This window comes from Tauraco erythrolophus, chromosome 4 (genome assembly GCF_009769465.1).
Source record: "Tauraco erythrolophus isolate bTauEry1 chromosome 4, bTauEry1.pri, whole genome shotgun sequence".
Taxonomy (NCBI): Eukaryota; Metazoa; Chordata; class Aves; order Musophagiformes; family Musophagidae; genus Tauraco; species Tauraco erythrolophus.
The window spans coordinates 48,925,779-48,939,546 of NC_141468.1; the positions used below are offsets into that span (position 1 = coordinate 48,925,779).

At 35.3% G+C, this 13,768-nt stretch overlaps 1 protein-coding gene across 1 annotated transcript in view; it reads right to left on the bottom strand.

The window, feature by feature from the left end:
* LOC147528849 (sodium-dependent neutral amino acid transporter B(0)AT2) overlaps positions 1 to 13,553 on the bottom strand; it is a 28,045-nt gene extending 14,492 nt beyond the window's left edge. The window contains exons 1-5 of the mRNA XM_086609977.1: positions 13,265 to 13,553; positions 4,259 to 4,416; positions 3,658 to 3,784; positions 1,526 to 1,707; positions 237 to 347 (exon numbers count right to left, since the gene is read on the bottom strand). Of these exons, the coding sequence (XP_086466103.1) occupies positions 237 to 347; positions 1,526 to 1,707; positions 3,658 to 3,784; positions 4,259 to 4,416; positions 13,265 to 13,553 (867 nt within the window). The remainder of the gene's footprint in view (positions 1 to 236; positions 348 to 1,525; positions 1,708 to 3,657; positions 3,785 to 4,258; positions 4,417 to 13,264) is intronic.
* Positions 13,554 to 13,768: the final 215 nt, after the last annotated feature.

The following is a 13,768-nucleotide window of genomic DNA, read 5'->3' on the forward strand; positions in this document are numbered from 1 at the left end:
ACTGTGAACTTGCCACCTAAGGGAGGTAACTCTACACAGACACTTGGAACACTTAAAGCCTTTGGATCTTAGAACTTGATGTTGTGCCACTGAAGTCAAGGATAATTTTGCAATTTAATCAAACAGGAAAATGGTAAAATGTTCTATGAAGACAATAAACTTAAATGAGAGCATTCATAAATGGTTAAATTGCCACTGAAACTTTAATACACTGCAAACTGAAATTAAGCACATACCTTAGGTGTGAACATGTGACGAATTCCATCCACTGCCCCATTAAGGAGCAGTCCTCTGATCAGAAAGCACAAAAGTACCACATAAGGAAAAAGGGAACTAAAATACATGATCTGAAAAACATTAAAAAGAAATAAAACATGATATCCATGGATTTTATTTTCAATAGCTTCATTCCTTACTCAGTACATGACTGAATTGATAACCATACACTCTAAGAAATATGCAGAACACTTTTCATTCCCTTAGGTGTGAGTCATAAGAACTAGAAAGCAATATTGCACTGACTACTGGACAAACAAAAGGCCACGGAGTCGTCAGAATCCCAAAGTGCAATGCTGTGCAGCTTTCCACACTGAAGGAGCATGCTTTTGCTACTGCATTTGTGAAGCCCAACACTTCTGTGTTACCTGAACACTTGCCTAATAGAATTCCTTTCTGACACACTGATTGACTCATTTATCTAACACAAAGAGTAAACAAAAAATGAGTAGTCAAATACAATCTTTCATTCTCCACCCTGAATCAACACAAATCTATTCTGTTTCAAAGTTTAGTAAAATGATTCTCTCACTAAAATTGCTAGTTGTTTCTTTAACTGAAGTACACTAAAGGAGGTCACAGGAATTTTCACCTCAGTGCTTTTTAATAGCAAAGAATTTTGCTGTTAGAACAGATTATTTTTCATCTGAAAGTCCCACTGAGATCAACAGAGCTAGCAAATCATTCCGGCAGGCTGCATGGAAAGGAAAGACGACAAGGTATGTACTCAGATGCAAAGGGATGGTTAGTCTTTAGTCAAAAGAGACAATCCAGAATCCTGAAAAGCAGCTGTATTAATGACAGAAGCATGGATATCAATGACAGTAATGATAAAAAGAAAAATGCCAAGGAATTTTGAGGACCTGGGTGCACTGCAATTGTACTGTGAGTATACATGGAAACCTAATTCCCTAGACATTCAGAAACACACAGGCTTAACGCTGCATTGACAATTCAACAAAGCTGAAGTACAGCTACTTGCAACAGTTACGTTGATGATAACAGAAATGATTCTTCCTCAGATCTCAGTTCCCACTAAATTACTACAGTTCCCACTAAAATTATTACAATTGTAACGCTTAACTATTAAAATTCCTCTACTTGAGATTATACAAACACTGGAGTGAGTCACAGCTACTAACCTGCTCCTACAGATTTCATGAGAGAGTAAACAGAGGGTGTGGTCAACAAAAATGCTGTGAAACATTTCAAAGTAAAACACTGTCATTTAGGTAAACGGTATACTCACTTTGCCTGAAGACTGAATGCCTTTGATCATGGCTAGGCATACCATGACCCAGGCAGCCAGCAAGCAGACAGTCATCTTCCAGTTTAAACCCCCACTCTCAGACAGAGAGCCGGAAATATTCAGCGCTTCCCTGTACCAGTAATAAGTGGTTGCAGAACTTTTTTCACACTCTGGCTCCACAACTGTCAAGAGATGTTAGCAAGTAAAGAATGAGTTCAGGATAGAAGTATTTTCCCAGCACTTTCATAACAATGTTCTACCAACTCCCAATATTTGCAAATTGTGCTGTCATCAAACTCGCAAAAGGTCTTAAGGCATTTGCTACAAGAAAAAGTGGCTGCTATCAGTGAAAGGTTCTGGAAAAACCTTTATAAACAACCTTTTGGGATAATGTATTCTTCTGCATACGGTCAACCTGAGTCCTAAACAAAATTTAATTTTCACTTAAGTAGTAAATAGTAAGCAGGCTTAGATGAAGACATACATTTCATTTATCACACATAATATTAGACCACCTACATATAATACTGTGACTTACAAATCATGTAAAGTATCTCTCTGAAATTGCACACTGAATTACATTGATTTTGAAAATATATGGAAAATAAATTATCAATTGTGTCTGCTTTGATATGACACTCAAATCGACGGGCACTTAATTACTATTGTAAATGATAATATGATACCAAAGTGACAAGAAAAGGAAAAAATCACTCCTTCACAGCTATGTTAAATGTAAATTGATGTGTGTATTCCAGAAGTGATTTTTTTATTATATTGTAATTCTGCTTTATTACGTTACCTAACAGTTGAAGGAATTGTGTGTATCTAGACATAACACAAATAAATAGAGATAATTCTTCAAAGAAAATATTTAATTAACTTTATTATAAATTATTTATATCTGACAATCAATCATATCTCTAAGCTAGGTCCTGAGTCAAGATTAATGAAAAGGAGGGAAAAATACACTAATTTTAAGAAACATAACACAGATGTCAGATCTTCACTGAAATAAACTGTCAAAAATGATCGGATATTATCAAATATAATACTTTTCTGTGTTTAAGCTTAGTTCAGATGACCTCTGCTGAAGTTAGCCTAACACGCTGTATCTTAATATTTGGCAGGAGAAACACTGTGGCTCGATTATATCTTAATATTTGTATCTTAATATATTAATATTTATATCTTAATATTTGTATCTTAATATCTGTATCTTAATATTTGGCACAGACAAACACTGTGGCTCGATTAATGGATAACGGTTTGTGGAACACAGTCAATTTGACTATGTGCCAACATTCACATATACTGATTATTTCAAACAACTGAAGCAAGCAACTCTGGCAAAGACACTATAAAAACATTGTACAACTTTTCAAATGTCCCTGGTTATGTTATTTATTGAAGGGGTAAAAAAAAAACTTTACAAAAGGTGAAGAAAATTTAGGATCTGAAATAAAAATGAAAAGAAATATTTCATATTTCAAGACCAAGGATAATGCACAGTGTGTAATCATGACAAGAGAACCAAAACCAAGAGATAAAGAACTTTTAATGCTGTTGTATAATATGTCCATTTGAGACTACCTCATTATAGCAACAAACCAGTGACCATTTATCTAATTCCTATTAGCTTACCAAGCAAATAATGCTTTTATCACATGCATTTATTTGATGTTTACAATTTTCCATTTTCTACTTTGTTAGAAATGCAACACTTTTTGCTTTGTTGCCAGCAAGTATCCTACTAATTGAATTGTAGAAATATCCTTCATTTTTCACCAAGAAAGCATAAAAAGCAGTATCAAAATCAGGAAAAAAGTAATCAGAAATTCTTTTTTTTTTTTCCTTGCAACGTACTAAATAGCACTCTTATGATTTCATTACTCTTTAAAATGCTGTTGACAGTGATGTTCCTTTCCAAATACAGTATGTTTATCTCAGGTTAGGCTTCTTGTATTTTTTCCCAGTATTATGATGTGACATCTCATTAAGATGCAAAACCAGCTTTGCACACAACACTTTTTCCCAAAAATATTTCTTTCAATTGTATTTTTTTCTCCTTTTTGTTTAAAAATCTTCAATTTTTTTTTTTTTTTTTTTTAAGAACATTAATATAGACTTACAGGTATGAGATGTGTTTTTAACTAAAGGACACTGGTCCCATGGTAATGGATGCTGAAAAGACTGGGAAAAGTAAAACAGACTCCATCCAATAATGACATTGTAGTACAGGGCCACAAAAAAACATACCTATTAAAAAAAAAAAGATAGAAAAGTAACATTTATTAACTACATTTCTAAATAAATAAATAAATAAATCCATATTGAACTTCTGCATATTTCTGCTTATCAGCCACTGAACCTAATTTTAACTAAAATAAGTCAGAATAAGAACTGAATGTCTTGCCCCATTGAAGTACCTTACATTTTCTAAATTTTCACTTTTCTCTGTACTTACCGTGTAACACCTACACTTTTACAGGCTTTGTTTCTCCAGAAGACTACTCTTTTCCCTATTTTTTAATTTCAAAAGAATCACAAAATATAGGTTGACTGGTCCTACAGACACATTTGTATTAATATTTCTAATGTACTAATTTAGGATCTTACAAAGCGTCGTCAACTGACCTTGAAGCCCAGCTACAAATCAGTGGCTTTTTCCTGCAGTAAAATAGTAATCATACAGATTGAAAGCAAACCACACAATTGTCGTTAAAAACTTACTACGCAGCTTGCAAATCCAATTCCTCCCAGTTTGGGGCTGATGTAATTCCACACACCAATACTCCCTCGGCGGATCCTCTGCCCCACAGCAAGCTCCAAGAAAAAGAGTGGAATCCCTATTATCAGTAGCAAGACTAAATATGGCACAAGATAAGCACCTATGAAAGGAACAAAGTATAAATCAGAGTGAGTGGAGGAAGATTCAGAACCTGACACAACAAACGTGAAACCTTACAATAGCTGCGAGTTTGAATTAGTGTCATTCACTGCAGTCTCTTTGATACATGCAAAAAGTAGTTTTACCTGAACCTTGCCCATACATCTTGTTAAGATCTGAAAAGACAAGAGGCATTGAATTTCTAAATCACTTTAACATTTTTAGGCAAACCTTACTGAAAACAAGTCATCTAATCTAGTTGTATGCTTGATGACATTTTGGCTATTTGACTAAGCTTTTTAGAGATTCAGTGATGCAATCAGGAGCTGAATCAACATTTCTTCAAAAACTCTACACTTTGATTTGTAACAGAGTAGCAAGACCCAATTTATGAAAGAAATATTCTCAATTTCATCCAATTTTAAGCCGTTTCAGAAGACTGTATTGTTAATTTCTCCATGTGCACCTCAGATGCTCAGAAAGGGGATTTCACACTGTACAGAATAATGACTCAGCAAGAAAACTGTATCAGCCCATTTCTACGGGCTCCAGACAGAGACTAGAGACAGGAGGTGGAAATGAAATGGAGTACTGTAGACCCAGATCTTGCAGTACTCAGAAACTCTCCTTAAAGACATATTTGAAAATGCAACTGTTACTTCACCTTTAGGCATATATATGTAAAACAATTCATCTTTTCAAGATCTGATTCCCAGGAGATGGTCATACACAATTCTAACATAAGGATGTATCTCCATTTATTTCAGTAAAACTAATTGCAAGCAAATACATTCATATACTAAGTGCACTGACAAATTCAGAGCTTAACCTTGTCTTTGCTGTTAGGAGTATTTAGTACTAGAGCTAACAAAACATTTAGGCACCAGCAATTAGCAACGTGGCACCTAATTTTCAAATGCATGGCTCTTACATTGCAATTTAGGGTACTGTGCTGGCCACCTAATTCAAAAGTCTTATGACTTTTGATTGCAACCACTGTAAGGCTAAAGAAAAACACTTGAGAGATGCAGACTGTGGCATCTTGGAGCAAGCTACAAAACAAAGATCTAAAGACCTCAGAAGCTTACTCAGAACTATTAAGTTGTCTAATCAGTCTATTCATCTCTGTGATGAGAAAGAAGCTGAGGAAAGTTAAGAAACCAGTTTGAGATTCATCCTCAACTCCAGCTAAGTCCTACTTTAAGTTTCTTCATCCAGGGTCAATTTTCTAGGGTTTTAGGAGTCTTTCAAAATACACTGTCATTTGCATATCCTTAGCAGGTAGTTTATCTCATGGAATTCAGTTTACTTGAGAAAAGTTAAACTTTCCTAAGCTGTGCAGGAAGCCTCAGATTTTCTGATAGCATTCATTCCTATTTAGGTCCACTTGCTATTTTGCTCTTTAAGAAATATGCACAAATTGGACATCATCTTCCATTATAAAGATCTTACAAAGATCCTAAGCATGGAGTAACTACAGTCCTCAGTCTAAAAAAAGTTAAGAAGAAAGATACAGAAAAGAAAATCTGAGAAAAACTACTGATGGATCAGACAAAGAATATTGATCTTATTTACTCCACTGTCTAAAGCCTACTGTTAGCAATGAAACAGCTCCTTGTGTTTTATTTTCATGGCATATCATGATATGCAATGATATTGCCTGAGCAGCACTTGCTCACAATCCACGTCAGGCTCTGAACAATGTACTGGTTTTGAGGTTACAGTACTCTCTCACGGAGCCAGATATGATGGTCTGTCTACCCTTTTCAGCACAGTACAGGTTGTCTGCTCTACTGAGGTGGCATCTACATTCCCATTCAGTACTTTGGTGTCTCTCGTGATTCATCTTGCACGTGCACATAATGAAAAGAATGCAAAGAACTTACTTTCTACTGTGAAAAGAGAGACAACAGAGACAGAAGGAAATAAACATGAGGAAAACTGAAGAATAGAGTGACAACCACATTCCAAAATGAGGACTATCTGTCTTAAGAATATATAAGACAAACAATATCCTTAAATACCCTTGATTTATCATCAACATTCTCTCAAAATTTCTGTGAGACAGAAATATACTGTAAATTCACATTGCAAATGAGAAGCTTTGGCATCACTACGTTTAAAAATTTGGTCATACAATTAATTGAAAGCCATCAGTACATAGTTTGTCTAATAGTATAACACTACTGTAAATGATACCTGAGGTCTTAATGAGACAGGTGTTGCATAGCTGAGCAGAGACAAGCCTAAATAGCTCAAAAAAATTGGGGCCTAAGTGACTTACCCCGTATCCCACTGGATGACTGTACTAGAGCAGGAACTGAACCCAGCTCTTCAGTGTCCCAGTCCACAACCTTAATCACAAGGCTGCAAAGTTAAGCACATGTTTAAAGACTGGGCTGACGTGTGTGTTTTATGGTGCAGTATCAATGTAAGTTGCAAGATTTATCAGTTAGATTCAACCAAATGAGTTAAATAAATGTGGTGTTAAATCCACATTACATTATACATGACACAACCCTGAAATTCAGTGTGGGCAGCCAGTAGAGTTCACCTCTACACCGCAGAGCTTGCGCAGAGCACCTAAAGCACCGGTTTTCTGATCACTCAAACCTGCTGAGCTCCCTTCTGATCTTGTGCCCCTCCCCAAAAGAAGGATATAATGGAAAATAACGCACATAAGAGTTCCAGTGCTATATAGTTTGGACATAGCTGGATTGTATAAGTGTATATCACAGCTGCAAAGGGCTTCTGGGTCTTACAGTCAACATGAAAACACAGCATCTCTGGACAAGTATTGTTTCAGCCTTCCCTTGAAGCTAGGCATACTTCAAAGAACTGTAAGACATCTTCACTTCATCATAAAACAGAATCACTATGGAAACAGCTCAGCATGTCTGTTATTTGCCAGTGCATGAAAACATGGGTCCTTAGAGTTACAATATTGAATAAGGATCATTGTTATTTGAATTAGAACAATAAACTACACAAGCTGGCCTTGAACAGCATCCTATAGTTAGTTACATTGTCTGCTACATCTGCCAGCTACGCAGCCTTCTGAGTATCACAGTTCTGTGTGGTTCAGGATCCCCAGGCCTCCTTTCTACATTTTGAATATTATTCTCCTGTCAAGTCACTTTTTTGCATATTTTGGCCTTAGACATTGGCTTTCATACTTAAAAAAAAGCTCATCTAGACTTCATAAGGAAAAAAAAAATCTAAAAAATATACCTCATCCTTCTTCACCAGGATGAATGGCAAAAATACAAAAGATTTCAGGAACTGGTGAATGTTAACAATGTGCACAGCACTGCTTTGATTTCTAATATTTTTATTTAAGCAAGTACCATAATGAGATAACTGGTAAATTGCCTGTCTTGATATTACAATATGTACTACATTTAGCAACATTATTGATAGAAGTGGAATATTAACACTGATTTTGATTTAAGTTCTATACATGCTCAGGGGAAAAAAATAACATAAAATGACATGATTCATAGTAATTAAAGAGTTAGAAAATAACTTCAGAAGCAACAACGCAAGACGACATAACTATTACCCTCTTCATACTACAAATAAACTTTTCTTCTTCTAGCCATTTTTGATGTAACCTGAAAAACGTAATAACTTTCCAGATTTGTTTCAACCACTATTGTGCTAGTTTTTAATTAAGTGTCTAGCGGCTGATTTAATTCTTAGTCAATGAAGGTGAGTTTTACCACTGTCTGGAGAAGACATCCCATTTCTTACAGCTTACTGCACACATTAACAGAAAGCTAGTGAGAAGCTGATATTCAGATGAAGATCAACTTATTCTGAATGTCAAATGTTAAAATTTTCAAAGTTATGACAAATGGACAATAAAACACTATAGGTTCACAATCTACTAAGCTCCTATAAGCGATTTTCTTTACCATTACAAAATACAAACTGCTTTTATCAGGAAAACTCTGATAAAAGGTTTTACATTTTACATTTTACATTTTACATTTTACATTTTATCTGCAGGTTTGTAGTCTATCCTACTGATTGGACAGGCTTCCTGTCAGTAGTCCTTCACAGTTTAAATATCTTCAGGTGTGCCTATTTACAAATCTGTGCTTAAACGATGAAATCCCCTTAGCCAATCAACTTTAATGACGAATTACGCTTGCAAAATAAAAATCGGACATTTTCAGCACACTGAAGTACAACTAAATTTCATGAGTCTGATAATACAGTTTAAATGGGAACTCAAAAAATAATGTTGAAGACATCAATGAATTCAAGCCACTGATTATAAATTATTGATCAAAAGCTAAATAATGAAGGCACTGAATCCATACTTAGTGTTGGAATACAACACAGTACTTGCTTGGCTCACAATTCCACTTAAATTAGACAATCAGACTGTAGCTTTTAATGAATACTCAGTCTTTAACAATTTACATATAATTTCCTCAGCAGTTGTCAGCAATAGCTGCTTTGCTTTTTACAAGACCACAGAACTCACTTTAACTGTTTGATCTGCTGGTATTTCAGTATAAAATCCAGACTATTTAAATGTAGAAATTCATTATGTGATTGTATCCATGTCAATCTTTTCAAAACATAATGGCAAGGTAATCTACTACAGATTTCCCTACCTGCTCACAGCTTTTATCTGTTATCATTGTTTACTAGTTCTTTTGACTTTTTACATCACAGAGATGTTAAAAAGACTGACCGTAAAAATTAAGTCAATACTCATGAAAATATAACACAAAATCTCTGGTGTGTATTACTTCGTAGACTCCCAAAACCATTTGCAACACTAGAAGCACCTCTTAGATAATGATGTTCACTTGCCTTTACAATAAAATTCACTCAAATATCACTTATTCTAGCAGAACAGCTAATTTAGTTTGCTTTTGTTTCTTCTAATACGTGAATGTACCATTTTACTTCTGCTAATCCTATGGGAAAATCACAATCAAACAGAACAAATATTTCCTTTGTTTGAACAAGGTGAAAGGTGCGCAAGCTACTCACCAGATGATAGCAATGAGCAGCAGTAAAACACAGGTCTAGTTTGTTGCTATTTATTAGCCTTACGGCAAGACTGGGTAGATCCAAATTGTGTATTTTTAAGGCTCACCTTCAATCATAGGAAGCTGAGGCAGCTCAGAACCTATTGCATGCTAACATAGGTTATGAAACTGTTATATAGGAACTGTGCCTATCTGAACAAACACAAATATTTGTCTTCATATAGTAAAGGAGTAATAAATAAAACTGTACAGTGTAAAAACGGTAAATATTTTTTTAAAAGTAGAGTAAACCCAACTCCAATACAAATCACTTCTGTGAGGCATCAAGGAAGAAATAGCTTTTTTATCTGTTAGGCTGCAAAGAGTGGAAGAGGTGCCTTAAGTGCCAGATGGGGATTAGGTATTGCCTACCAGGGAGAAGGAGGACCTGTGGTGAGAACAGGGGTGAAGAAGGCAGAGAGATCTATAGTCAGTTCCTCAAAACTTTACTGAACAGCTTCAGCCCCTCATTTATGGAGTCTAAAACTCGTTTGAGCCCTCCCTCTCAACCCAAGTCAAGAAAATGAGCACTCTGGAGTTCCCTCAGTCTCCTCCCAGCCTTTTTCTTTCTCTTGATACTTCCTGCATTACAGCTACCTCCCAAATGCGGATCAAAGTTTGTCCCAGCTCCATACAAGCCTCTTCTCTCACCTCTCTTGACGGACTTTTTTCTGGGAAAAGGCCAAGTATGAAAGCCAGCAAAGAGCTACTCGCTCTAGCTGTAACTTAGTTGAGCATAAAAAATACCAAATATTACTCTAAATATTTATGAGTTTATATAAATTAAAAAAAAATGTTAAAAGATCACAAGAAATAAAGTGAAGGAAGTTGTTTCGGCGGTACAGAGCAGACGCAGAAACACAGATTGGAAAGACACATATGGACGCCCAAGTATCAGCACAGTGTAGTGATACATGAGTTACTTTTAAAGATGGTACCATAGATACCTCGCTGAAGCAGGAGAGAACTACTAAGTCAGGAGCACTGGCATACCACAGGCCACAGCCACAAACAAACCCAATCCCTCCAGTAAACAGGGCAGTAGAGACCAAGTATCTTCCCCGCAAAACCCTCTAATAATATACATCTATTTGGCCTAGCTAGTCTGTGTCTTTTCTGTTTATTTTGTTGGTTTTGTTGTTCGTCACAGAAGATTAAAAAAAAAAAAAGACAAAATTGCTACATGGTTAGGATTTGCCTTCTCTTTTACTGGGGGCTTTGGAACACTCAACATTAGAAGAAATCTGTGAAGGAAACTAACCAGTAACTACTGTTTTTCCTTCTTTTTAGTTTCAATTTGAAGTGTATTTATTGGTTTACCACTTTCCAATATACTCCTCTCACCTGATGGTATTTGCCAGATACAAGTTGCTTAAACATAGGAAAGAAAATGAAAAACATTTGGACAAGACCAAAGGTGGCAACCTAGCTATAATGCTTCACTGAAACAGTTCTAATGAAAATCCACAGAAGGGTTGTTTACCCTACATTTAGAGACTTCAACAGGTATTTATAGTAAAGCTTTCTCAGCAGAAGACTAGAGAACAGTTCTAACACTGATATTTAGAAAAGGTTGCATAAACTCACCCTAATTTTACCTAGAATGAAACATACATGAAGTATGTATAGCAGAAAACAGGAACATCGCATAAAATGTGTGTAACTTATCTTCCCATGCGTTTGAACTTCTCCCTCCCTCCTTCCCCCTATTCTTTTACGTACTTGTGAGAACTATCTGTCCATCTGCACACACACATACAGGCACCAATGTACTTCGCATGTTTTAATGTTCTGTGTCAACTTCTCCATCTTGCATTATGGCTAACTTGAAAACCAAGAAAGCTTTAGCTCTAATGATCACTTGCTTTTCTCTGTTGTTCTGAAGGTTGCAATTTGCTAAAATGGTGCAGAATTATTGTTAAAAGCCAAATATATCCTTGTCTCAGCAATGTACAAAAAAATTATGTCTCCACAGACTATCTTACACATCCAAGATCCTGCAATCACAGCACAGGGGAAAGCATTTAATTTCAACCTCAAATGACTCCATATTTATTTTTTCAAGTTTTCTTAATGAAGTGCCATAATCCCTGCAGGTTCGGGGTTTTTTTTCCTAAATTGTGAAATTATTAGTTACTTTAATATATTTATATTTGATCTGAATTAAATTTACATTCACTTGCAGAGTAACTCTAAAAATGCCTGACAGTATGAATCCACCAGTCTAAGCAACATATCAACAGATCTTTTTGAAGGAGAATCCGATGGGTTTGAAAATTAGTAACTAACTACTTTAAACACAGACTTTCAAAAAGGACACAACCACACAAAACAAACTGCTGTAATGCATCCTTGAGACTACATCTTGACACCATACTTAAGATCAAATGATACAGAATATAAATATTTTAATAGCTACATCTTTAACTAGAAATCAGTTTGTTTTAAAAATTGTTCGTTAAGAAATGTATTAATTTTTTTCAACTAGTAGTGATACGTGATCAATTCTATACTGTGTCTAGTAGACTAGATAAGATTGCCATCCACTGACATGTTTTTTGAGAAACTACATTCAATGTGTTTTCTCCATTAATATCAGGAAGGAAGAAAACTTCAGATTCCACACAAATCATTAAATCAACCATTTAATGACTTTCTCTCCAGAATAAAGGAGGAAAACAAGGAAGTTAAATGAGAGTGGAAAAAAAAAAAAAAATCTATTCTATAAAAGAATTTAGACTTGATCCTGGAGATGGAATATTTGAAAGTATAAACTCCATTTTAATTGCTTGAACTGAACGAGAGAAAACAAAGTACAAAATTATACTCTGATTATATTCTAGGCTCATTTCTATACTCCTCAATTACATTAGTTTTACCATTCAGCTTTTAAAATGCAGCATGAATAAAATGTTGTTCTTTATTTTCTATTCTATAGTTAGTGTCACTTTGTATCCTAGAAAGTGACAGGTTTGTTTTGAATTCAGCTAAGTAATTAGCTACAACAGGATGTGCGTAGATGCAGTATAGTAGGGTACAGTATAGCATAGGATAAAACACTAATCCCATATGCATAAAGGAAGGTCTCCAGCCTCACACTTCATACTACATTCAAAATCATAAAAGGAAGCTAACAAACAGCTTGATGTTTTTGTTCTAAGTGAGAAGTAACTTGTTATTTAGTAAAATAGTTAACCATATAACAGCACAAAACATATATTCCCTTAATGTATATGTTATGTTTTAAATTATTCATGATCAGTAAAAAAATCATTTCACTCCTGCAGTATTTTGTTGTTCTTGCAGAAAGTAAATCATGACCAAACGGCTTAGGAGCTAAAGGCAATTAAAAAGTAAAGGTATGAAGCTTAGTACCGTTAAATACTGAAGACCGAATACTGCTTTGGTCTTTAAAGTGGATGCAGATGTAATGCCTTGATTTATTGTCCAAGTGCTATAAAGAACACTTTAGCACAAAAATAATTAGGTCCTAAATAATGCAAACCCTCCATAAAGATGTGCTTTGCTTAATCACTAGTTTTACCACTAGTTAAGTTTATATCAAGAACTTTCTACCGTAAAATGCGGAAATGGAATCTTAGAACAATCTGCTACTTACTTTAACAAATGTGTGTCTCTAAATAAAGAGAATTTGTGTTTTTCCTCATAGGCTCTGGCAGAAATTATAAGAAAAATCTGACATGCTGGAGCAGGTTTTACTGTGGATATCTCTGCTGACCTTGAAATCTGAAAGGTTAGCTTCAGCATTTAGCTACAACTAGCTATCACAAGACTTACCTCCACCATTTTTCTGACACAGATAGGGGAATCGCCACACATTTCCCAATCCCACAGAAAATCCAACTTGTGCCAGAATATATTGAAGTTTGCTGTTCCAAGCAGGTCTTTCATCTTCTACATCTGAGCCTTCTTCAACATCTACATCCTTTTCTTCTTGATCATCAACCATAAGTTCACTCTTCTTAAAGGCATCATCTGAAGAGTCTTCATTAGAGAGAAGGTCCTTAACTGACTCAATAACCTCATCATCTAGTTCTCTTTTCACTACTTTGCTGTTCTTAGGCATTTGTAATATGAGAAAAACAGTAACGAAGTCAAGTTGAGATGAGACAGATGGACAAGCGCTGAAGAAAGCTCTCCCTCTCCTCGGCCAAAACTATTGAAGAAATACACTGAAGATGGTGCTTGATGAGTCCTTGATACCAGGGAATCAAGAGTAAGGACCTGTGTTTCTGAACTTTTGTTCTACTGAAAGTATCTGTGAAAAAATAAAAAAACAGA